This window comes from Ciconia boyciana, chromosome 9, assembly GCF_034638445.1.
Source record: "Ciconia boyciana chromosome 9, ASM3463844v1, whole genome shotgun sequence".
Lineage (NCBI taxonomy): Eukaryota > Metazoa > Chordata > Aves > Ciconiiformes > Ciconiidae > Ciconia > Ciconia boyciana.
This window is the reverse complement of record NC_132942.1, coordinates 34,336,906-34,359,899: the sequence shown is the minus strand read 5'-3', so window position 1 is coordinate 34,359,899 and position 22,994 is coordinate 34,336,906. Positions and strand designations below refer to the sequence as shown.

The following is a 22,994-nucleotide window of genomic DNA, read 5'->3' as shown; positions in this document are numbered from 1 at the left end:
CGGAGCCACTGCAACCGCAGGCAGTGGGCGGGAAAGCCCGGCGGGCCGCGGCCGTGGCGGCAGCCAGCGCGCACCTCCGCCGAGGGAAGGCTTGGCCCGCCCAGAGACGTGGGGGGATGGAGGCCTGTCCGAGGCGGTCAGTAATGCCTCAGTCCCGATCAGCCTTAAGCCGGTAAGTGGTGTCCTCAAAGGGCAAAAGCTTAAGGAAGTACAGAGGTTTTACAGGCACAGGGCAAATGGCTGAGAGAAACGAGGCGATGGCTTTCCATGTACTTGAAAAACTATGGCTTGGAGTAGTCAGCGCTTCCTGAGGTTTCAGAGCACGGAGTGTATTTACAGCATGACAAGGTGTGAATGTTGAATAGCTGCCTTGGACCCCAAAGTCTTCCGAGTACTGCTGAAGGGGCTGTAGTTACAGCCCCAGGAATCAGCATGGCGTCAGGACTCTTGATTTGTAATCGTAATACTGCTGCTGACCCGCCAGCTGGCCCCAGAGAAATCTCCTTATCTCAATTCCACATCAAGGCATGTTGATAACAAAAATAATTTTAGGTCTTTAATTAGACATGTCACGTTCCAAGTTGTTTGAATTTGTTCTAGTAGACTTCAAAGGGGAGGAGTATGTAGAATTTTAATTAATTTTTATTACAGAGCTCTGTTTTGACGCTTTTAAGTACCTTGTTACCTGAAAAAAAAGATACATTCAGGCGAGATAGCAAAACCTTGAAAAAGTCCTTTGAACAGACGTTTCACTTTAGGAAACATTTTATTTTATTTTGTTAACATTCGATTCTGATTCCTCAATTTAATAATAGATTTTTTTTTTTTAATTTGTAGGGAGTATAAGCAGAAGAAAGCTGATGACACAGGTTGAGGAATTTTGTAAGAATGATATTTGCATGTAACGTGGAGAATCCTCCTCCTATTCATAATCCTTCTCTTGCTAGATTCCATTTGGCAAATACCCACATACCTGCACATGTCTCTGACAACTTCTCCATTTTATTTTCTATTTGAGCATGTACTCATTGCCTGTGAGATGTGGCTCACTGTAACAGAAATGATGGTTAGAGGCAATTAAACCAGTGGGATGCTGAAATATGTCAGTTGACAAAACCAAAAATTCAGTCAAGGTCTACACAGATGCACCTGGGCCATAAGTTCATCCTGACGCTAGGCTGCAGTCGGCAGAGAATAGGTCAGCCAGACAGCTGATTATACTAAAACTGGGGCAGAACACCAGCTGCGGTATAGCCAGACAGTATACAAGTCTGCCCTCCCTCTCCTTTCTTTCCTCATGACCAAATATATGAGCAAAACCGGGACATCTTGTAACTCTAGCCTCCTTTTTCATACTAATTTAATCATTATTGCTCATCAGTGATTACCATCTTAGGCAATGGAAGCATAAGGTCCACTAATGTGCCTGTTTCCTGTAGAAAGCATTTTGAACCTAAAATCACCATGTTCACCTCGTATTTGTTTGCCTTTCGCACTCTTAGCATAGTTACCTATTTTATTGTGTTAAGTATACGTCTTGTTAGGAATGTGCTTTGCGTAAAAGCTGCTTTACTGGTGAAATATTCATAAACTACTGAGGTTTTTCAAGATATAACATCCAATGAGCTTGATGGCTGATCAAAAAGATTTAGGGTCCCTTATGTCAGATCATTTCAGCGTAAAGGCATTTTAAGTAGAAAGTACTCATGTACCAATAACAAACAGCGTCATTTTCAAATCAGTTGTAATACCAGCACATACACAAAACTGTCTTACTATGGCAACAATGCAATGTCTGATATCACTGGAACATTATTTCAGAACATCTTTAGGAAAATCTGAGAATAAAGAATAGTGCAGATTATATTGTTATCTTAAGTTTCTATATGGAATGTTTTTATATTTTTTTTACCTAGCACACTCTAAAGTCTCACAAGTGCTAGTATGTAAAGCAGGAATATCCTGGAAAACAATTCCTCTGGTTTCACTGGCATCCACGGGTATTAAATTTAGCAGATCTAATTTCATAGGCATTCTTGGATGCGGGGTGGAAATTGAATGTGTGGCTGGCATATACGCTGCTATTTGCAACCTCAAACACATACAGAATACCAGGACTGTCGGTAGAGAAGTAGTTGTGTGGTTATAGCATTGTTCATGACTGTTCTTAGCATCTGAAGCAGTCTTTTGGGACCAAAGACAGCCAAGTGCAAGTTAAGGTAACATGATTCTCTACTCCAGTTGCTGCATTTTTCCACACAGTCCTGGAGTATGTAAGGCATCTCTTCCCCCTAAGAAGGATGACATTCCTTACCCAAGGGTCAGCATATTCGTCCTATTGATGGCAAGTTTTTAACTTCCTTTCATTACTCTCTTACAAAGAGTAGTTCAATATCTGTTCATGACAAAGCTGAAGTCATCTCATGCAGAATTCCAGGAGCATATGAGTCTTTAATTGGCCCAGTTATCAGGACTGGAGGTGGCAGGAGATTCTAAGGATGAACACTCAGAAACTGAGTGTTTCTGACACTCAGAAACTGTGAGCAAAGATCAAGGGTGCAAAGGGATGTTTTACCCCCTTCCAGTTTCCTGCTAAGAAAGGCAAAAGCTAAGCGCTGTGAGTGTGTGTGTACCTGCTCTCTCAAAGCTATAGCTAACTTGCTGGAGACAGCTCAGATGAATACAGAAAATGTCTTAAAGCCAAACTAGATGTAAGGTTATCTATAAAGCATGTTTCATTTCATCTCCAATTTAGATGGCTTCTTTCTTCAATATATTCTGCTAAAATGCAGAGCTCATCTTACTTGTACTTAAAATTTGTATAGCATTACGAGTGATTTCAGAAAAAATGGAAAATCTGAGAAAATCTATTATTCAGGAATGCCAATCCTAAACCAAGCATACTAGTTTATTCCATTACTGTAGTCTAAGCGTTCCAGCACAAGGGCGTTCTACATTTGGCTGGACTCCAGCATTATTCTTCAAGGACCAGTACGTAGGCTGGGAATACAGGAGACTTTAGTTTGGATAAAAGCCTCCACAAGAGTTAGGACAAGAGTTAGGACAAGAGTTAGAACAAGAGTTAGGTAGGGATATGTGTGACACTCAGTAAGTAGTAAGAGAGAAGGCTGGAGAGTCAGAGGTCCCCTCCAGATTAAATGATTTAAAAAAAAAGTATTTTTGCTAAAAAATTAAGAATTTGACTGCCTTTCATGCTTCTTATAAGCCAGAACATACAATTGTTAACCTAATGGACCCCAAATACTTTTGTATTTCAGGTTGTTTTCAAAAACAGATTGTGCTGTATTGAAAAATAAACCCTTCTGAAGTGATGCAAAAGTTATGTCAAATGAAACGCCCTAAGATTATTGCACTGATATGCAATTTGTGGGATCATATTTCAGCAATGTGGAGGTTACTTTGACATTTTTATCTCCGCTTCAGTTACTGCTTATGAGAAAAAGAAAACATTAGTTTGTTTAAAGAAAAAAGATTCAGGTCACTAGATAAGTAAAAATGGTTGTAAAATTAGCTTTCTGGGTTTTTTTGTGTCTGATTAGAATACTTAGCAATAGAACAGCTTCATTCCTATTTGTCGCATCATTGCATAAATTATTTTGCACATACAGATCAGTACAGATCACATCACTGTAATAATTAATTTCAGATGCAAAACAAGGTCCACCATTATTTCACAATTTAATTTGGCTCACATGCTATCCTGTGAGTTGGAGATGATTATACTAAGTCAGTTCTTGGTTTAATTTATATGCATCTGGTAAAAGCTTTGTAGTGCAGATGTAGTGTCTACTATATCAAACAAATTGTTACAACCTCAAGTATCAAAAAATTAAGAGATTTCACTGAGCATGTCTACTACTTCTTAAACTGGCTGATTTCAAAATGATATTCTAATGGCTTTCAGATTGTTTAGCTCATAGAATATTAATGAATAGGCAGACTTAATGAATCATATAAAAAGTAAATAGATTATTCACTGTATAGTTTTCCAAGTATTGTGTCCAAAATGTGAATAAATGTCAAATCTAGGAAATGCAGGTTTATGATTATGGCACCATTATATAGATTGACTAAAAATAAAAAATATAGCTACCTTCATACAAAACAATATTCCAACAAATCAAAGCAGATCAGAAAACTAGGTTACAGATAGTATTAACAACTGGAAATGTTCTACTTCCAACAGACACGTAATGGATTACATGTCTTATGCAACTGAAATTATGGTTCTAATTCTGCAGCTTTTAATTACATGCATAGTCTTCACACATGCAATTTCTCACTAAACTGAGTAGTTATGGCTTATATGAGTAGTGATTCAGACCACTCCCTCTAGGACCCAGAACTCAAATGTGTATTTATATATAAAGTTACACATTCAATTAGCATATTAGATTAAGTTGCTAAGGGAGTATCATGTTTGGTGTGTCAGGTACTCTTCGGTCATTTTATATGGTATAAATAGTTAAATATTTTCTTCTGTCTTCTTTTCTGATTTCCACCTTTTTCACTTGTTTCCCCCCCCAAGGTTTATGCTATTTATATATAGATTCTTCAAGATCATAAAAAGGAATTGCATTTTGATTTTTTTTTTTCTCAAGACAATTATACATGGCTGTATGACCTGATGTTTACTATTCTTACAAAAACCCCATGATTTTTGAAGTCATGTTTTAGGCTATGTAGTTCCTTAATGCTGTGACACATCAATGAGTTCAACTGTTCAAATGTTCTTTGAACATTTGTGTGCAAGAGACGGACTTGACTGATCATAGACTTCAGTGATTATTTTAATGCATAGTGGAAAACTGACCAAAATAACAGACCACACATTTATACTATGAATGTGACTTCCATTTCTGTGCACTTGAATTAGAACTAGCTTTTAGAGGATTTGTTAGTTTGTTTAATTTCGTGGAGATGTTATTAGTAAGTATGTGATAAATAATGTCATGCAATACAGTGTAAATAAAAGAAAACATGCAGTTCAATCAAACAAAACAAAAAACCCCACCTGACCCTGTGGAGGCTCAGGAAGTCAATTTCTGACACTTAGGAAAACCACAGTACATACTCTGACAAAATTACTGGAACTGAGCAATAAACATAATTGCTTTTGCTAACTAGCCTCTGTGAGTGACAGATTTTCAGAAATGCTGTAATTTTATTTGTATTTGCCTACGTGGCTTCTAGTCACATTGCTTCCAGCGTGAAATACTTGTGCTTGGCTGTATGAGAAGATGCAGAAGAGCTGTCATGCTGGTTAAATGCCATGTGACTTTTCACTTTCCACAGGTTTAATAAGTGGCAGCTGATTAAGCTACATTTCCAACTGCATCACAGTACTGCAGCAGCAAGCTTTCGGGATGGATGACAGAATCCAGCCTTCTGGGACCACCTTCTTCCAATAGAAAGTCCCGTGCAGTGTGACACAGAGAGAAAAAGGTTGTCTTTTGTAAAATTGATACCAACGTGTGGCATATCAAAATATTTTTACTCTTATTCTGTATTGAGTTAATCAGAGAATGGGTAGTCAGTTCCACTCAGGGATATTTTATATTATTTGTCCCACTGGATATAAGATACTACCTGTTTACAGAGAAGCTATAGTTTAACATTGTGATGCTATTCTACCATATTTAACAAAAAGCATACTTTGCTAACAAAAGGTAAAGACATATTTACATCCATCCATCTCCTTCCTTTTCTTGTCGTTCCCTCAACACGTGCAGATAATTTTATGTGAGAGACATTCTTTTCTAATTCCATTTTTATTGTATGCTTACCATAGCAAGTGCTGCTCACGTGTAGACTACTGTTTTGTCCAGATCTCTTCCTGCATTAAAAGACTTACATAATCGTATTGAGAGAAAGCACTTAGAGATCTATAATCCACTGGTCTTACTGAATGACTTTTTACATAATGAAAATCTGTGAAGGGTAAATATGTTGACTAGGAGTCCCATTAGCACTTAAATATAAGGTACTTCTGGAAAATGTACATAAACAACACAAACCTTACAAGAGAAGGCGAAGAAAGCCCATAACCACTCCTTTCAGAGTACAAAAAATAAGCACTTGTTTAATTTTTAATCCAAAAGCTAATGACATCAGTCGTTTAGTCCGTTTTTAAATAATTGCATTCACATTAAAAATATTTTCATATTTACATGAAGAATTTTGAAACTAATTTGATTTCATATTCATAATGCTGAAGTTTGATGTTACATTGTTTGCAACATAAGGAGAATCACTTTAATTATGGTTCTGTGTTCATTTTGTTAGTAAACTAAAAAACAGTGTAGAGAGTTTTTACGCTGATAGACTGGAAGTCCTGGAGTAAAATTACAAATTGCTGCATTTAACAGACTCAGTTCTGATAGTTTGATACAACTGTTGATCGTTGTTGCTGTCAATACCACAGGACCAAATTTCACACTCCTTAGGTTGTGTTTATCTTTTGCTAAAGTAAATGCAAGCTTTGCTGGCTGAAAGGGGGCAGAGTTTGGATCCTACCACGGTGTGGATCTAATACGTTAGTCTAGTCTAATGTGTTCTCTAGTTTTCAATTGCCCGAGCCAATGGTTCCGTACTTTACTCAGTGACACTGAACAAGCAGTGCTGAAGGCAACGTCATCTCTGTTATCCTAAAGGTTATTGTAGCTGTTTCCTAAGGCAGAGATTTCTTGACTTTTCAGACTACTGATTCCCTTGCAGTATAAATTAAGATACATCACTATATTCAACTTCGGGAGCTTGAGAAGGGTGCATTTATGTAAAGAAGACTGTAATGAGAGGGCTTAGCACGTTACTTTTATTCCTGTGGTTGAAATAGGAACTTTTTGTTTAGAAGAGCTTACTGGCAAGCTGCATTAATATTCCAGTTTTTGTTTGGTTTTAATTACTGCTGCAAGCCAACCAGTAAGTTATAAGAACGTACTTTATTTTAAGTTAAATAAATAGTGACAGTAACAAGTCTGAATTATTCAAAGTGTAGAAAATACCACCCATGCACAGGCAAAACCAGTGTAATTCAAGTCAGGAATAAGATTTTAGTATACAGTAAATTTAATGTGTGTAGCCTGTGAATAAAGACAAAAGAACTGAAGTAGAACAACATTGAAATTAAGCAATGACCATCTTCTTTTGTACTGAAAACACAATAACATTCTCTCATTCACTGATCAGCATGACAGTATTTGCATTTTCATCATGCTATTTAAATGTAGAGTATTTTGAAGTTTAACTTCCCATTTTTCACTTACAAAAATAGCATTTCCAGTCTTCTTCCAGTTGCATTCCACTGGGGAAAAAAAAAAGACGACTGCAAATCTACAACATCTCTTTATTTCTTAATTTAAAAGAAGCATCAGTACTTTTGGACAATGGTGGTTTCATCTTGTTTTGATTTTGTGCGCTGTTGTGCCTGAACTCAGTCACATTGAGTGTACACTTGTATCAAGCGTAGGAGATTAATGGCAGGAACATTATCCATTTAGATGGTGCCAATCCTCTGTTAGAATTCTCCTTAATCTTTTAATTGCAGATAACCTAAATATAAGATGATACAGATTTTTAGGAACAAAGTAATGATGAATAAATCTGCAGCCAGCTTTGTCTTAAGATTTGGAAAGACATTATTTTTTCAAGGTCCAATCCTTTAAATACTAATTGTGTGCATATTCATAATGAAGCAAGACTTACATCATTATAGGCTACTTATTTGAATTCTTTGAGTCCTGTATCCAAAAATCCTCCCCCCAAAATGCAACGGACTGCAAATTTACAATTTACCAACTCACTGAGGCTTGCTTTTGAAGATGAGATTACCTATTCTTAAAAATTCTTCTACACAACTAACCATGGATAAACAGTATACCCACTTCAGGATACCAAAATACAAGGTGATGAATGCTGTGGGTGTTACCATCTACTTATCCACCAGAAACCAGACGTGCATTACTTGGGTTTTCAGAACATTTCATTAAACAATCTGATTTCAAAAGGAACATGGAGTTTTCGAGAAGCACAGGATAGAATCCAACTTCTTATCCACCTTCCTGTGAACTAAGTAAAAGGAGAGTGCAAAGAGTGAAAATACCCACAAATCCTTAGTGACTAGTGGGAGCAATCCAAATATATACATTCTCCTGCAGCTTTTGCTGTATTTTACATAAATATGTTTACTCAATATGATTGTGAAGGAGATCTTCTCATTTAAATCAACACACAACAATTACACCTTCTCTAGACAGACTGAAACAGTAGCACCGATAAATACAGGGTTGACTTTGCTGGAATGCTGCAGGAGATCTCTATGAACCTAGACTAACTATGTATAAAACACATCCTATGGAATGAGTGAAATACACTAGAAAGGAATGTGGAGTCATCTTATAAAGCTGTGAATTCCCACAAGAATGGAGCTAGACTGGATCAACGTGCAGAACTCACATTGTCCTTCAACGTAATGATAGTCTATAGCCTTGAATTCAGGCCTTTACTTACTATTTTTCCTCACCTACATTATTTTTTTTCTCACCTACCAGTGACCAGATTCAAATTTGTCACACACTTTTTCTCCCCAAATCCAGTTCTCTTAAATTTTCAAGAATAAACTGTTTGCTGCAGTTTTTCAAAGTATGTTTAGTTCTTAACTCAAAAATATTATGTTTTTGAGTGTTGGCAACATAATTTTATTTAACAAGCATGAAGACTATTGTCTAGTAACTTCACAAAACGTGTCCGATTGTTACTTTTTGATAATCTGTCCGTAAGAATCAATGCAGAAGAATAATAACTTACTAAAAACCCAATATTACAGGGTCTTTATATTTGCCTGGGGAGTGTCTCATACACTGATGGCACTATAAAGTATGTACCAAGCATTCTTGAACGGTTAGTGTGTGTTCACAGTAAGAGAAGGTATTTCCGTAAGTTACATAATAAATACCGTAATATATAGATTCTTTTACAAAACATTATAGAGCTTCTCTGCGAAGTTCGTGTCTGTCCCCCCAGTTTTACATTTAAACATTGACAATTTCATAGGGAAGCACTGGAAAGTTTTATGCTGCTCTTGCATTTACCTCCCAAAATTGCAGTGTATCAAATTGGATGAGTCCTACAGGCTTCCTGTTTCCCAAATGATTAATCAGACATGAGTGGGATATGAAACCGAGACACATTTTTAGCTTTGTCTGGATTTCTGCAAAGAATTCAGGAGCTGGCAGAAATGTGACTTTACATACAAAGGCATCAATCCCTGCCTGTTAACATGACAGGGGATCTCTTTGGATTATTAGAAAGGTCTGCTTTAAGTCAACATCATTTTTTTGCTAAAATCTATTTTCAAAAACTACTGCTTCTGCTGTGGGTAGATGCATTGCTCCTATTTTCATAGTTAACTGTGAAGTGCAAACTGTTTGCTTCTACAGAAAGAAAAATTTGAACCAGTGGCAAGAATTGGCCTTTCTGCAGGGGAAGACAAAATTGTGGTAAACGTGGATGAGAACCACGAGGCTTGCTAGTATTTTTCTGCATGTGCAACTCCCCCTTTTTATTCTCTGGATTTGGGAAGCCACTAGTCAGCCGTGTATGCTCTGACAACCTATGCAGCTGGGTTCTGTACAATCCAGTCTAAATCAGCAAACAGTATTTGGTATCAAACATTGCTTGTTCTGTTTTCTCCATCCTCCTCCACACTTCCCCCCTCCCCAACTATTAACTTATCTAAAATAGAGGCTGTTTACATTCTTTTATTGGGGTTTTAATCCTTCCCCTTTTCCTCCACTGAAATAACATTTTGTGTATTTGATGAAAAAAAACCCGTATTCTATTCACTTTGTTGGACAAAACACCTGTGTTAGCCTCCAAATTTGTATTACTCTCAAATACTGTAAACAGTGACCAGCAGCAAATACCAGAGCCTATTCAAGAACAAAAAAATACAGGCTTCTGAGAACGGTGATCTATTAATAGCAGACAAATCCCTGTTAGAGCCAGTAGTGATAATACCCTGATACTTCATAGTTAACCATTACAAGTCCAGCAGATGAAGACATCCTATTCTGCAGGCTGATTTGCATCTCTTTTCTTCAAAGAGCAAGAAGAAACAAATCGTGCGTTTTAGGATATGGAGAGGCAAAAGTTTTGCTTTGTTTTTTCAAGTGCTAGGTTTAAATTCTCAGCTCATCCAAGTGACCCGATTTGAAACTAAAGGTGAGGCGTGACACGCTCCAAAGACAGGCTGGAGAGGGTCGCTCTTGTCAGAGCCAGCACCGCCCTAAGAGAGTTTTACCACACACACTGCCAGGACAATAGCGATAATGAGCACAGCAGAGAAAATAATCCCAGCTAGAACTTTGCTGATATCGCAGAAGGATTTATTTTCCTCGACAGAGATCATGCCAATAGAAGAAGCGCCCACGCTGATGGTGGATTTTAGTTCGGCCCCTGGGTCTTGCTTAGCCTCTACCGTCCACTGGGGGACATTGACCTTCATTTCCATCTCGTACATCATCTCTCCTACCTGGTTGATTTCGTTCTCGAGGTCTTTCAAATCCACCACGTCTATATTGTGCTCAGCCTCGTATTTCATGTTCTGGACGCTCATCGCCCTGGCGGCCACGCCAGAGGTTCCCCCACTCATGCCTGTCTGGATCAGGTGCTTTTTGGGGACGTTTAGCGGGAACTCGTGGCCCAGCTCCAGGGCTCTCCTCATGTCGATCTCCAGGATCTCTAGGCACGTGGAGAAAATCACCCATAGCCTCTCGAACTCTGCTTTATCTTCCTTACTCACGGTTTTGTCCTTCAGGACCGTGGTGAGCTTGTTCCTGTTGGCCACCGCCAGCTCCTGGGCTTTCTGCCGGGTTTTCTTGAGCTCCTCCCGCAGGTTCTGGGAGTCCGAGGTGCCGCCGATGGTCAGCACCATGTGCCGGTAGCAGGCGGTCACCTTGTTGAGCGCGTCCAGCAGCGCTTTGCACTCCTCCTTCATCATGATCCCGGCGGCGGCGCGGGGCTGCGTCCCCGCCGCTCTGCCCTGCTGCCGCTCCGCCCCGACTACCCGGTACCGGGACCAGGCGGCTGCCAAAGCCAGATGCTACCGGCAGACATGGCAAGTGGTAGCTCCGGGTCGCGCATGCATTCAGCACCCTCTCACCCGCCTCGCGTCCCCGCCGGCTACTCAGGCGGCGCCGACCCCTCGGGAAGCCCGGGCGGGCTGCGGGGAGCCCCGGGGGGCAGGCAGCATCGCTCCCCGCCTGCTACTGCCACCGTGCAGGAGAACCGGGGCGGCTCATTCCGCACGGCGCTGAACGGCAGCCAGGGCTTCCAGCGATCGGGCGCCGCTTTTTGAAAAGTGCCGAACACCGGGGAGGGAGGAGAAAAAAAATATGCGAAGGATGAGGCTCTCGAGAAGTGCTCTGAGGAAGCTGCCCGTCCCCGGCTGCCGCTGCCCGCCGCCGCCACTCGCGTTTAACTCGTCCCAGCTGGGCGCCCGCGGCGTCACATGGCGCCGCGCGGGGAGCGCCCGCGGCCTCCCGGGCGCGGCCCGGCCCGGCCCTATAAGCCCTCGCAGGCTCCGCCTCTGCAGGCTCTGACCCCGCGGCGCCTGCCGGCCTCCTCACTCGCTCCCCGCCGGCGCCTGGCCATTGGCTTCGTGCGGCGCCGCCGCCGCGCCGGGCCCGCCCTGGATCCCGGTAGGGCTTGGCTGAGGCGCGGAGCGGTTCGGGGGGGTGGGCCGGCGGCGGCGGCGGCTCTCCGCGGCCGGGGAGGAAGGGAGACAATGTTGTCGGTGTAAGTAGCGCTCCCGCCTCGGGCGCTCCCGGCCCGCTCCTCGGCGGGAAGACGGCTTCTCGCGGCGCCCAAGGGGGCGCGCGGTTGCGGGACCTGCTGTGGGGAGCCGCCCGGCCCGCGGGCAGCCGCCGCCCCGCCGCCGGGGAGGTCCCGGTGGTGCCCTCCCGCCCCTCCGTGGCGGGGGAGGGGGGTGGGGCGCCCGCCGTGCGCCGGGAGCGGCTCGGCCGCGGCCTGGCCGCCGTGCGGCGGGCGGGGGCTCTGCCGGCCTCGGCCGCGGCCTGCTGCCGGGCTGGAGCTGCGGCGCCGAGCCCGCGCGGGGCGGCGGGGGCCCGGCGGCGGCGGCCAGGTCATGCTTGCTCCCGTGGCCGTTCGGGTGCTCGGTGGCACCTCCGGCCGCACGAACGGGCGGCACCTGTCGGTGCCCGCGGCCTCGCTGGCACCTGCCTTCCGTCCCGCTCCTTTACCGCGGTAAAGCGGCAGAAACGTTTAATACGTTGTAGAACTTCATTTAACCCCAGCTGCGTAGGTTATTTACGTGAGGTCGGTGTTGTTGGACTCCAACCAGGCTCCACGGTGCGGCGGGTGTCCCGGAGTGTCGCAAGCGCTCCAGGGCAGTGCCGGGGGAGAGAACTCGTGTTGTCTTCACCTTTCACGGGGCGTTTAAGGCGGCCAGTGGGAAGTGCTGGTGTGTGATCCAGAATACCTGCAGTTAGCTCAAGTCAAGCAATTATATATGAGAAAGTACAGGAAACACACCAGTTCCTCACTAGCAGAAATAATGCTTCACAGATGACCCTTGTAAATGTGCTGAAGTTCAATATAATGATTAGTGGTGGACACTAGGCTGTGTCTATATGTACATCAGAACCTTCTAGAAGAACAGAAGTAATGATGTTGAGTGCTACATAGTAAACTAAACTATGTTGTGTCTAGCACATGATGTGTCTTTGCCCAAGTGGGCTTCTGGAGAACTTTCTCGTCACAACAGATGCTACTACATATGCCTCAATGTTTGTGGGTAACTGAGTGGTTTTCTAATGCTATAGTGATGTGAAAAAGATGTGAAGACCTACTCCTGTGAGAAGGGGTGGCATGACCCTTTCCCTTATCATGCTACCCCTGTAGTGCAGCATGTGCTATGAGCAAGGTAATTTGCTATGAGGAGCAGAGTCTAGGCAGACTGGCTTTCTGGTGCTGAGCCCAGCCTGAAGAGTCTTGTCTAGACTATGTTCCTTCTTCTGGATCTTGGTAGCTTGGACTCCACTGACTGGTTTTTGTTGTTCTGCCTTAATTTTGGCCCTAATTCTAAGTCATATGTAGCTTCTGCTGCACGTTGCCACCTGTGGGAGAAACTGCCTTTTAACTTCTGTAGATTGCCAAGTTTCTACAGAGTAAACCGAGCAGCTCTACCAATTTGTGTGTTGGTAGCCTAGAAGCAGTAAATCAATAATGCTTATTTCCTTGTAGGAATAAAGAAACACAGGATGATTTTGACCTGATTATAAGTGAAGTCTTATAATTGCTTAATCATTGTCAGGTGGAAAAAGGATTAGCTCTGGGTTTGAATCTGGAGTCCTGTGTGACTTGAGTGTTAAGCTTATGGCTAACTAAATTGTGCATACTTGTGTGTGCGTATAGTAGCTGTGTTTAAAGTCTGCCACACATCACTGAGGTTACTTTTCGTTGTGGCACATCAGAATCTTGAAACTGCTTCTCCAAAAGTAGCTGAGAAGGGGGGGGGGGGGTATTGTTTCAGGAACATGTGGCTACTGAAACCTGAAGGTGGCAGCAGTTATAATCTGTATCAGATAATGCCTAAATACATCTTTAGGTTTGTTGTGTGGGAAGAAAGAGGCTGTTATTAGATTAGTTCTAAATTAAGTTCAGCTGCATGCCATTATCCAATTCAGGTAGGTTGTGGAAACTCTTAAAATTCACTTGTAGTTTGTCAGACAGGTGTGATGTTCTGAAAATCCAAATCTTGATACTACTTTCAAACAAGATGCTGACTAGCTGAAATACTGTCCTGGGAAAACTATTAGGATGGAGTGTAAAAATCCTTAGAGGAGAATTAGGAAGCAGCATAATGAATAGGAGAAGAAATGTATTTCCTGGTTCTGTGGAAAGACTTTCTTGCAATATATGTTAATTACCATATTCTTCCTATTCCAGTATGCTTAAAAACGTTTGCAAAGTAATCTGTGATGCTTCTTGAACATCACTACTTGTTAAATGCTATATCATCATTTTAATAGACTTTTAAGTAGAGTTTTAGGTAATACAAGTCTGTTCTGTTTAAATGGTTGGTAAATCTTGCCTGATGGGCTTGCTTTTGGAGTAAGCTCATATACTGAATTGGGTCTGTAGAATGCTGTGTCCTGGGAAAGCTTGAAGCCACTGTGAGATGAGGAGGGAAAATAAGATGGGATACAGTGAAAATGAAACATGACATCAGCCCCCTCCCTTTCCCGATAACTGATAATACTACACAACTTCCTTCAGTAACTCTTCTGTGACTTGCTTTCTGCTAAGCATTTAGCTGGTAAAGTGGCTTGAGGATTTGATCCATAGCAAGAATCTTAATTTAGATCATGGAATAATGTTAGACTGTGTCATGGTATTTACCATCAGGAAGCTTTTAATTACCTCAGGCTGGTGCATGGTGCACTATGTAGCATCAAAACACCAGTGGTGGTTAAAATAATTTATTTTGCTAGTTAGAAGAACTTACCTGCTGAATTGTGTTCCAACCTTCCTTACCCTTGCTCCCCTCCCTAAAGGAGGGAACTAGTGTAACTTTACAATGTTTTTCATAACTAGATATTCTAGTAGTGGTCTGATGTTTAAGTTTCTTGCAATGATGAGGTAAGACTTAGTGCTGGCCTGTGAGGACTTGGTTTTCCTATTGAGAGATGGATTAAATTCCTGTCCTGTTGTCTGGTCTAAGGACAATCCAAATGAAGGTAAATGGGGTACAGGGTTGCTGGCTTCAGTTACTTTGTATTTCTGTGGGTGGCCTGTGCTGGGTCTGATCCTGTGTAATTGGTTTCTTCACAGACTTGCTGCTGGTCTTGGAGTTGATATCAACCTCATGTGGTCTGCTGTGAGCAGTGGTGGTCTGTAACTACAGTCAAGAAATGGTGTTACCTTCTGTGACCCACACTTCAGCAGTGCAGTGTTCATGCCCCTCAATACACAGGCTGGGGAATTATACCACTGTCTTGCCTCAGTAACTAAAGGATTGAAATAACTGGCTTAAGTAAAACACTCTTTATCCTTGTATTTCAACTCCTTAGTTTTTGTTTCCCCCTCCAAAAAAGCGCATGTGCTGACACCTCTGCAAACCTGAGGAGGTGGCCTTAAATACAGCTCACTAACATTTGGAGGAAGCATTCTTGCTTGAGAAGTTGTTTTGGGAACTTTGTATTTTCTGTTAATGTTTTTCCTCTAAACGTGTTCCTTGTAATTGTTTGTGGTTCACTGATCAGCACTCTCTGCACTCTGTTCCAGGGCTTGCTTGTGAATAGCTCAGGGCTCCCCATCTGAGAACTTAATGCAGTTTTAATAGTGGTAAGCCAAAGAATGAAAGTTCTTTTCAGCTACTCTGGTGGATTTCTAAACCTGCAAGAACTGAGAATTGGGAGTCTAGTCTCTATTCTGCTATGAAGAGGAGAATGCAGCTTGTTCCTAATACTTGGCTAATGACAAGTAAGATTATCTCAAAAATTAGCGGAAGTGACTGGATAAAAGCGGGAAGCTTGCTTGCTGAAGGATGAGCCAGTCATTAAAATGTGCTTTCTGTGGAGGAAAGAAATAGTGACTGTGGAGAGTCAAGCCAATATGTTCTTTGGCCTCAAGTCTGAGACAAGTAAGAATGTGTCCCCATCAAACTACAGTGCAAATACACTGTTACAATACAAAGGGTGAACCTTCTTACTACTTTTTAAGAACAAGCTCAGTTTTAGGGTTTACGAGGTGGAGTTCATCATGAAAAGTTGCATGAGGAACTGATAGAAACCCATCTGCACGGTACTGCCTGTTGCTGGCAGGTGCTGTAGGGTCTCTGAGGGAGGCCTGTCTGAGAAGGGTGGGAGCAGTGGTAGGAGAGCCAGAGTTGTTAGGCCTAAAAAGGGCTTGGGGGGTGTTAGGCAGAGACAAAACCAAAGTAACGAGATCCTGTGCCAGCTCTTAACTCTTCACTGGCAGAAATGTGTGTCTGAAGGGGAGATGCTGAGAGAAATGAGCATCTTCCTGGAATGCTGCTGACCCCTCCTTTCCAGACCCTGTTCCATTGCTGTCAGACTGATATTCTGGGATCAAAAAACCTTAGTTTTTCCCTGATTGCTAGAAAGCCTTGAGCTGACTGATGCAAATTCACCACTCTAAGATCTCATAATTCAGAGGTGTTATTCTGACATACTTCACTTCCACAAAATCAATACAAGCTGCAGCTGAATCTGAAAGGGGCAGGAATAGCTTATTTCCTCCTTTGGTCCCTCCTGGTGAGCAAGGTGCACTGGGATGTGTCTCAGCTGTTTTTCATAAGATGCTCAGTGTTCATCCCTTAGGGGATGGAGTAAGGTTTCTTGTGTGCTCAGAAACAGAAGGAATCTTTTGTTTTTATTTTGAGGTGAATGCTGATTTGAGGGCTCAAGTCCAGATTGTAATCTTTGCCTGGAAGTGGGGTAAATGGGAGGAGTAATAGTGCAGGTAAAACAGTGGCTGAAGTGGTAACTGTGTTTTTTATTTGGACTGAAACTAGTTAAATTCCACTGTTAGATTCCTGTTTGCTTGCAAAGTGCTTTAAGATATGTTTACCTTCACCTGTTGTTTCTAACAAGTGATGCTCTTAAAGAGGAAAAAAAGTACTTCTGTAAAAAATTAAGTTTAGAAGTGGGGAACAATTGCTTTCTCATTTTTGTCTGCAGAGCTCTGCAGTTTGCTAGTGTGATAAATACACATACATACTATCAGAAATGTCTGTCTGCTGCTCTGAGCTAAACATCTTTTAGTTGAGTAAGTTGCTGCCTGTTCTGATTTTCTCATTATTTTGAGCCTTTCAGCAAGTGGTATTCTAGTTAGTGGTTTACTAAGCCTTAGTTGTTACTGTTGTAGAGTCTGCAAGTGAAGATGAAATTGATATCATCATGTGAAACTAAGGAGGAGTGAAACTTCACAGTATTGCTATGCAAGTAAAAGTCAGTGATTTTTTGCTTCTTGAATGTGACATGCTAATGGATCTGGTGTTGAAGATTTGGAGAATATGGCATTCTGCTTCTTCGTAGCTGGACTTCCGTGGAGAGGACACTGATGTACTTGATGTTATCATCCCAGTGTAATATCCCAGCTTGCTGTCCTGGAGAGATTTCGGGTTACTGAACCAGGCTAATAATTTTTACTAACTTTGGTAGCTATTTTACTGTTTTTGCTCTGCCAAAGTATTACTAAAATGTCTTAGTGAAAACACAGAATCTTATACTGTTCAACATTGAATATGAAGAGTTTGTATACAAAATTAGGGATTCTGTTATGAAAGGCATTTTCTCTGCAGTATGTTTTGTTAGGTCTTTAATACTGGTGTAGCAGAACATTCAGAAGATGATGTGCTGAAGAATCAAGTAAAAAGTTGTATAACTTGAATGTGGACATGATCTAACTGTCAAGTAACAATGCAAATACAGTGACATCTTCTACTTTAGTGGCTGTTTTTCTAAATTTGCTCTTAAAAGGAACTGAAACCTGATAGGTCTGTAAAAGGTACCTCACTTGACCATCTCTGAAGGAAAACACCATCAATGACAAAATAAACTGTCATAGTTAAAATCTACTCATTGTTCTCAGTACCAAAGGTCGTAAGACTTCACTTCCAGTGCTTTGGAGGAAAGTGCGATGTGCTTAGATGCCATGGTATGTTCTTCACTTTAGCTATCCCTTGTACTGTTAGTTATATCATTAAAATTATCACTCTGCTTTTAATCTAGAAAGGATTTGGCTGGTTTAAGGTTATGATTATGGGTTTTTTAAAACAGTAACATAATGCTTATTAGATTCCCTGATCAGCTAGCTTCTGTTCTTCCAGCAATTTGAGCTATTTCTGTGTTTACAGGCATGAAGCCACACACTTAAGTGATTCCATTTAAACCTTTTATATAACATTAGTACTTGTGTATTGCTTTACAGCTCAGCATGATAGAATTCAATAAACTTCATAGTGAATATGGCTATGACAATTTTTAGTGGGCTTTCTGTTAAGCATTAAACAGTTCTGGTAATGTATACAAGGCTTTGTACATTTCCTGCGTTTGTAATGTTAGTAAATCTAAAGCTGTCCAAGGTGCAACTAGAAGAATAAGTCTGTATCCCCCTGGTGCTGCCCTTCCAAGTTAAATTAGGTTGAAGTTGGATGTTGTGTTCTGCCAACAAACTCTCAACGGAGTATTCTAATGTGTTTCTAGAATTACAGCAATGCATTAGCCAGTATTTTCAGATGCATTTAACTTTTGGGGTGGAAAGAAATTGACTTAATCTCAAATGCCTGACCCAAAATTTGGGGAAGCTTTAATGTACTCTTGATTCTGTAGACTTAATCTATTTAAGTTTAGTATGAAGTCCTTGGTCTTTCTGTAATTACTTAAATTGTAGATGTTTTCTACATCTACACTTCTGTCTCTCTGAAGAATGCTGTGGATAGGTAAAGGAGATCCAAGTGAATATAGTAACTTAAATGTTTCAGTTAATAAGTATTCCACCCTTTCTTTTTCATACCCACACTTTAATTGGATATGATAGCTATCCACTAATGTAGCACTAAGCAGATGCAGGGGTAAAGGAGAGAAAAAAGGGAAGGAAATTCAGAATTGTGATTCTCAAAACAGTACTAATTTGGCTACTGGTGGTTTTATTTCCTGCTGTGTAGGAACATGCATGTGGTGAGCAGTTCATAGCTCACAATCTGCTTCTGCTCAAGGTGGGTGACATACCCATATGAACTAGAAGTTCCTTATTGGGTTACAGCATGTTGATGGCATCTTAGTGGCATTACAGTAGCTGAAGTGCCAGGATTCAATGTTTGAATGCAGTTTCTTTCCATTTCTTGTTGGAGCTCTGAAGTGTGATTCAATCCTGTTAGTAGTTCTGTGGTAAAAGAATCTACATGGCTGTCACTAAGTGTTTTAAAACTAGCTATTTGTGGTGTGTAACTCATGACCCAGGAACTGAAGAGTATAATTTCAAGTTCTTCCTGTGATGGTATGTCAACTGAAATTATTCTTAAAGTACTGTAGTTACTTGTGTTCTCTTTCAGGTCCAGGCAATGATTTAAGAGCTACGTCAGTCATATAGACAGCAAGCTTCATAAGCTCAGGATTTCTGTGGGAGTTCCCCTTCTCCCATAAAACTCTTCCACCTGTTTTGCCAGGGAATTAAATGTTTTTAATTCCTTTGTAGACAAAGCTTATCAGGTTTTTTTGATGGTGAGATACAGGTTTTTAGATGAGGAGGATTTGTGAAATGTAGTGTTTTTCCCCCTTCCTATTACAGGAAGAATTCTTTGGACTTAAAGGTTTAAGCTGAAGAAGTGGCAATATAGCTATAGCAATTGGAAATGCTTATGCACTGCAGTTTTGTCTCTGCAGTCTCATGCTTGGTTTGCCTTCTTGTGTCAATGTGCTCTTTTCCCTGACACAGTACATGGCATGCTAATATCTCCTCCATCACTGTCTTGGGGAGGGTCATAGTCTCATCTACTGCTTGACCAGATACTGACCATGAATTCACCAAATAAAAAGGCAGACGAAAATGTAGTTGGCCCACTGAGGTATCAATAAAAGCTTGATTTGGAAGGTGCCTTGAGAGACCATATAATCTAGCCTCCTAGCCTCACTGTGTCCATTATCACCTCTAGTAGAGGTTTGTCTAACAGGTTCTTAAAGATTTACAACAGGAGACTTGATAGGTTTGCCAAGCAATCTAAAACATGTGTTTATCTTCTCTCTTGAAAGGTGTTCCTGATCTGTAATCTGAGTCTGTTTTCTTCAGCTAAGGTCTATTTCTTCTACTGATGTGGGGAAAAAATGCCTGTCACTGAGAGCTTGATCCATCTGGGGAAAAATATTCTTGCCTGTTTCATGCAGTTTCTTCAGTATAAACATCACTGTACTGCATGTTTTGGATCCTGCTTCCAGGGCTTTCTTGCCTTTCTCACTTCAGGATCTCCTCTGAAGGGCAGCACCCAAAAAAGGATGTAGGAGTCCAAAATAAGCCTTGCTGTGGCAGACTATTTTGCAGGCTGCGCATGTGTGTACATACAGCCCTGTTTGGTGCTTGGCTTATATATAATAAATTGTCACTGATTCATGTTTGGTCTGTAAGCTGCAGTCATTTAAGATCTTACTTGGAATTGTGGCCTAGCCAGCTGTTCAGGCAGGTATTTTTTTTTTGTGGCTAACTAGTCCTGCTTATTAAGGTCTGTCTTAGCCCTGATATTTTGTGGATCAGTGATGAGATCTGTGTTCCTGCAGCAGACCTGCTACTGGGCTTGTGTTGCCTTTTCTCCTTCCCCCACCACTGGCTGAGGAAGCCTGCTGCTTGAACTTGGGTTGCAGCTGCCTGCCAGGAAGTGTTTATAGCAATCATCAGCTGTGGAATTACTGGTGATAATCCTGTTTACCAAGGCACTGTGGTAGGGCAGATCTTGTGCAAAGTTGCGCTTCTAGGTTTGGAGTCTTGTAATTACTGAACTTGGCTAGTCTTTCGAAGGTGTCAATGAGCAAATATTTTCTTCCCCTTTGTGTAAGCAAACTTCAGATCTGTGCTCCAAACAACAGTGTTTTGGGACTGCTGAATTAGTATTCTTTCATAGAAGCTCTTAGTTTTATTGTATGTTTTGAAAGTGGATGAACCATTTTATCTGGAACTTCCCAGGAGAACTCTGCCTGAGGCAGATATTTGCCACTGCCAAACTTCAGTGGTTCAGGCTGAGGTTATCCAAGCTGTAAGTAACTGGTGATAACTTTGTAGTGGAAATGGTTTGCAGCTTTAGCTGATCATGTTTGTGTTTAGCTCTTTAAGGGAGCTCTCTTTGTGCCTAATTATAAGGAGGGACCAGACTGTAGATCAGTTAACAGACTATAGATTGGTAACAGTGTAGCTGAAACTGAAAGGCTATCTAAAAATCTGTGGGAGTTGGGTGTATGTTTTTCCACTCTATAAACGGCCATACAATGGTTTCATGTCTCTTCCATGATCTAGAGAGAAAGGCATTTTTTTAGTATCAGTACAGTGTTAAGTAGTAAGGTGCTACAGAAAAAGCATAAGCTCACACTGAGCAAATAATGTGCTAGGTGTAATTCTACATTTAAGAAAACAGGGAAATACTGATTTTGTAAGGGTGGCTTGCTCAAATTGAAGTTCTGCTGCTGTTCTCATGCTTTCCTAGGACATATAGCTGAAATTGCATGAGGAAATCATGCAACTTCTATTGATTCCTAAGGGAAGCTGGATGAGGGGAAAAGACATAGAACAGGCTAGTTAACTAAGCACTTGTAAGCCCATTAATCTCAATTCTTCTGAATAAAGCAATTCTGAAGTTATTCCAGAAGGGACCTATTAGGGTTTTTCCTGCCCTTGTGTCTGGGATGTGTCATAGTTTTTTTTATAGAGAATTAGAATTGAGGAAGCAAGCAATCGAGGGTCTAGTGCCCCTAGAGATCATCTTTTCCCTGTGACACACTTAGCGATAGCTTTTGCAGTGCCTACAGGTTGGGTTTTCTGTCTCCAGTCACTTTTTTTGCTCGCTGTTTTGCTGAATGTTACGCATCAACCTCACCTCAGGTCATTGAGACTTTTTGTATGGAAGTAGAGATGACCACAAATGATGCATTTCACAGTGACTTTTTAATTATGACATGGATATTCATATCTCCTTGGTGTACCTCTTTCCTGTAACTTTCCCTGGAAAGTTGGGGATTGCCTTACACAAGGGTTCCAGTTACGCTATCTGGGTGTCTCATTGATGTGTGTCAGTCAGTAATCCTTACACAGCTGAGTCTTAAGACTTGCATGAGCATACTGCAAAAGCATCAGTGTCCTGTGAAGCAGCAGAATCTGCTGTAAAGAAGCTGTTAACTTGTCTCTTGGCTTGTTTTAGATATTAGCACTGCAAGTTAGCTTGTATATCAAAGTGGTAATAATGTAGGTCTTAACTTCTCTCCTTCTCTCCTAAGTTTTGTCCAAACATATCATGTGTTATTAGACTGCAGTACCTGGAAGGCCTAAGGAGACATTATGAGGATAACTATGTAACTGGAAATGTATATTCATGGAAAATAGTATTTCTGAATAACTTCTGAGTAACTATAGTTACTTTCTTATTAGTTAAGCATGCCATTGGCTGCTTACATCAAGACCTGAGACTGTCTAAAAGGAAAAAAACAAGAGGAATCAAACTGCCCCCTAGGTATTCCTGAACATTATGCTTTAATAGATACCATGTATGATACATTAACTATTCTCCACATGTATTTTAGAAAATCTCCTTGGAATATCTGAAGTCCATATGGCTATGTATGATGAAGATATCTTGAAAAATCCCTTTTATTTGGCCATTCAGAAGCGGCGTCCTGATCTATGCAGCAAAGTTGCAGAACTCCATGGTATTGTATGTATAAATAAGTACATTTAAAAGCTGCTTATTAAATAGTAGCTATACATATTTAAACCGTATGCCTACTATGGCACATGTAAAGATTAGTGCAAGCCTACAAAACTTGGAAGTGAACCAGAGCAACTTTTAGTTTCAGTTTCTTGTTATTTACTAAATGGACCTCATGATATATTGCATGGTAGTAAAAGGTCAAAGTTGGTGTTTTTTCTAAACTTTACAGGAAGCTTATTTTCTTTGCTATGAACTAAAGTTACGTATTCTTCCACTTGTAACTTAAGATAGGATTGACGTTTTGAAATTCCTGCTGGACAGACAATCACTCATTTCTGACCGCATTTTACATGGCAAAATAAAGCCATTAAACTAAGCTGGAATAAAAACTCCAGTCCTTAAGACTTCTAATCTGGGTATTCTGCAATTAGTCTTCATCCAAAATTAAGTGTGTGGAGACCCCATTAAACTTGGGGGTTATAGTTACCTGATTATAAAATTAAACCTGAAATTGGCCAGGGTT

The 22,994-nt window shown here is 41.2% G+C and overlaps 2 protein-coding genes across 10 annotated transcripts in view; one reads left to right on the top strand and one right to left on the bottom strand.

Annotated features, from left to right (window-relative positions):
* Window positions 1-7,352: 7,352 nt before the first annotated feature.
* RGS9BP (regulator of G protein signaling 9 binding protein) lies at window positions 7,353-11,574 on the bottom strand. Its single transcript, XM_072873719.1, has one exon. The coding sequence runs from the start codon at window positions 11,018-11,020 to the stop codon at window positions 10,307-10,309; it is 714 nt and encodes a 237-aa protein (XP_072729820.1). The 5' UTR covers window positions 11,021-11,574; the 3' UTR covers window positions 7,353-10,306.
* A 53-nt stretch (window positions 11,575-11,627) lies between these two features.
* The window catches only part of ANKRD27 (ankyrin repeat domain 27), a 47,220-nt gene continuing 35,853 nt past the window's right edge, over window positions 11,628-22,994 (top strand). For 5 of the 9 annotated variants that reach the window (XM_072873716.1, XM_072873713.1, XM_072873714.1 and 2 more), the window contains exons 1-2: window positions 11,687-11,817; window positions 22,344-22,474. In XM_072873716.1, coding sequence (XP_072729817.1) covers window positions 22,373-22,474 — 102 coding nt within the window. In that variant the 5' untranslated portion in view covers window positions 11,687-11,817; window positions 22,344-22,372. Of the gene's footprint in view, window positions 11,818-14,874; window positions 15,077-15,355; window positions 15,388-22,343; window positions 22,475-22,994 lie in introns of those variants that run through there. The other 4 variants (XM_072873709.1, XM_072873710.1, XM_072873711.1 and 1 more) reach the window with 4 other exon arrangements.

Coding starts and splice junctions, on each gene's coding strand:
- RGS9BP (XM_072873719.1), bottom strand. CDS start 11,020: ATGATGAAGGAGGAGTGCAAAGCGCTGCTGGACGCGCTCAACAAGGTG.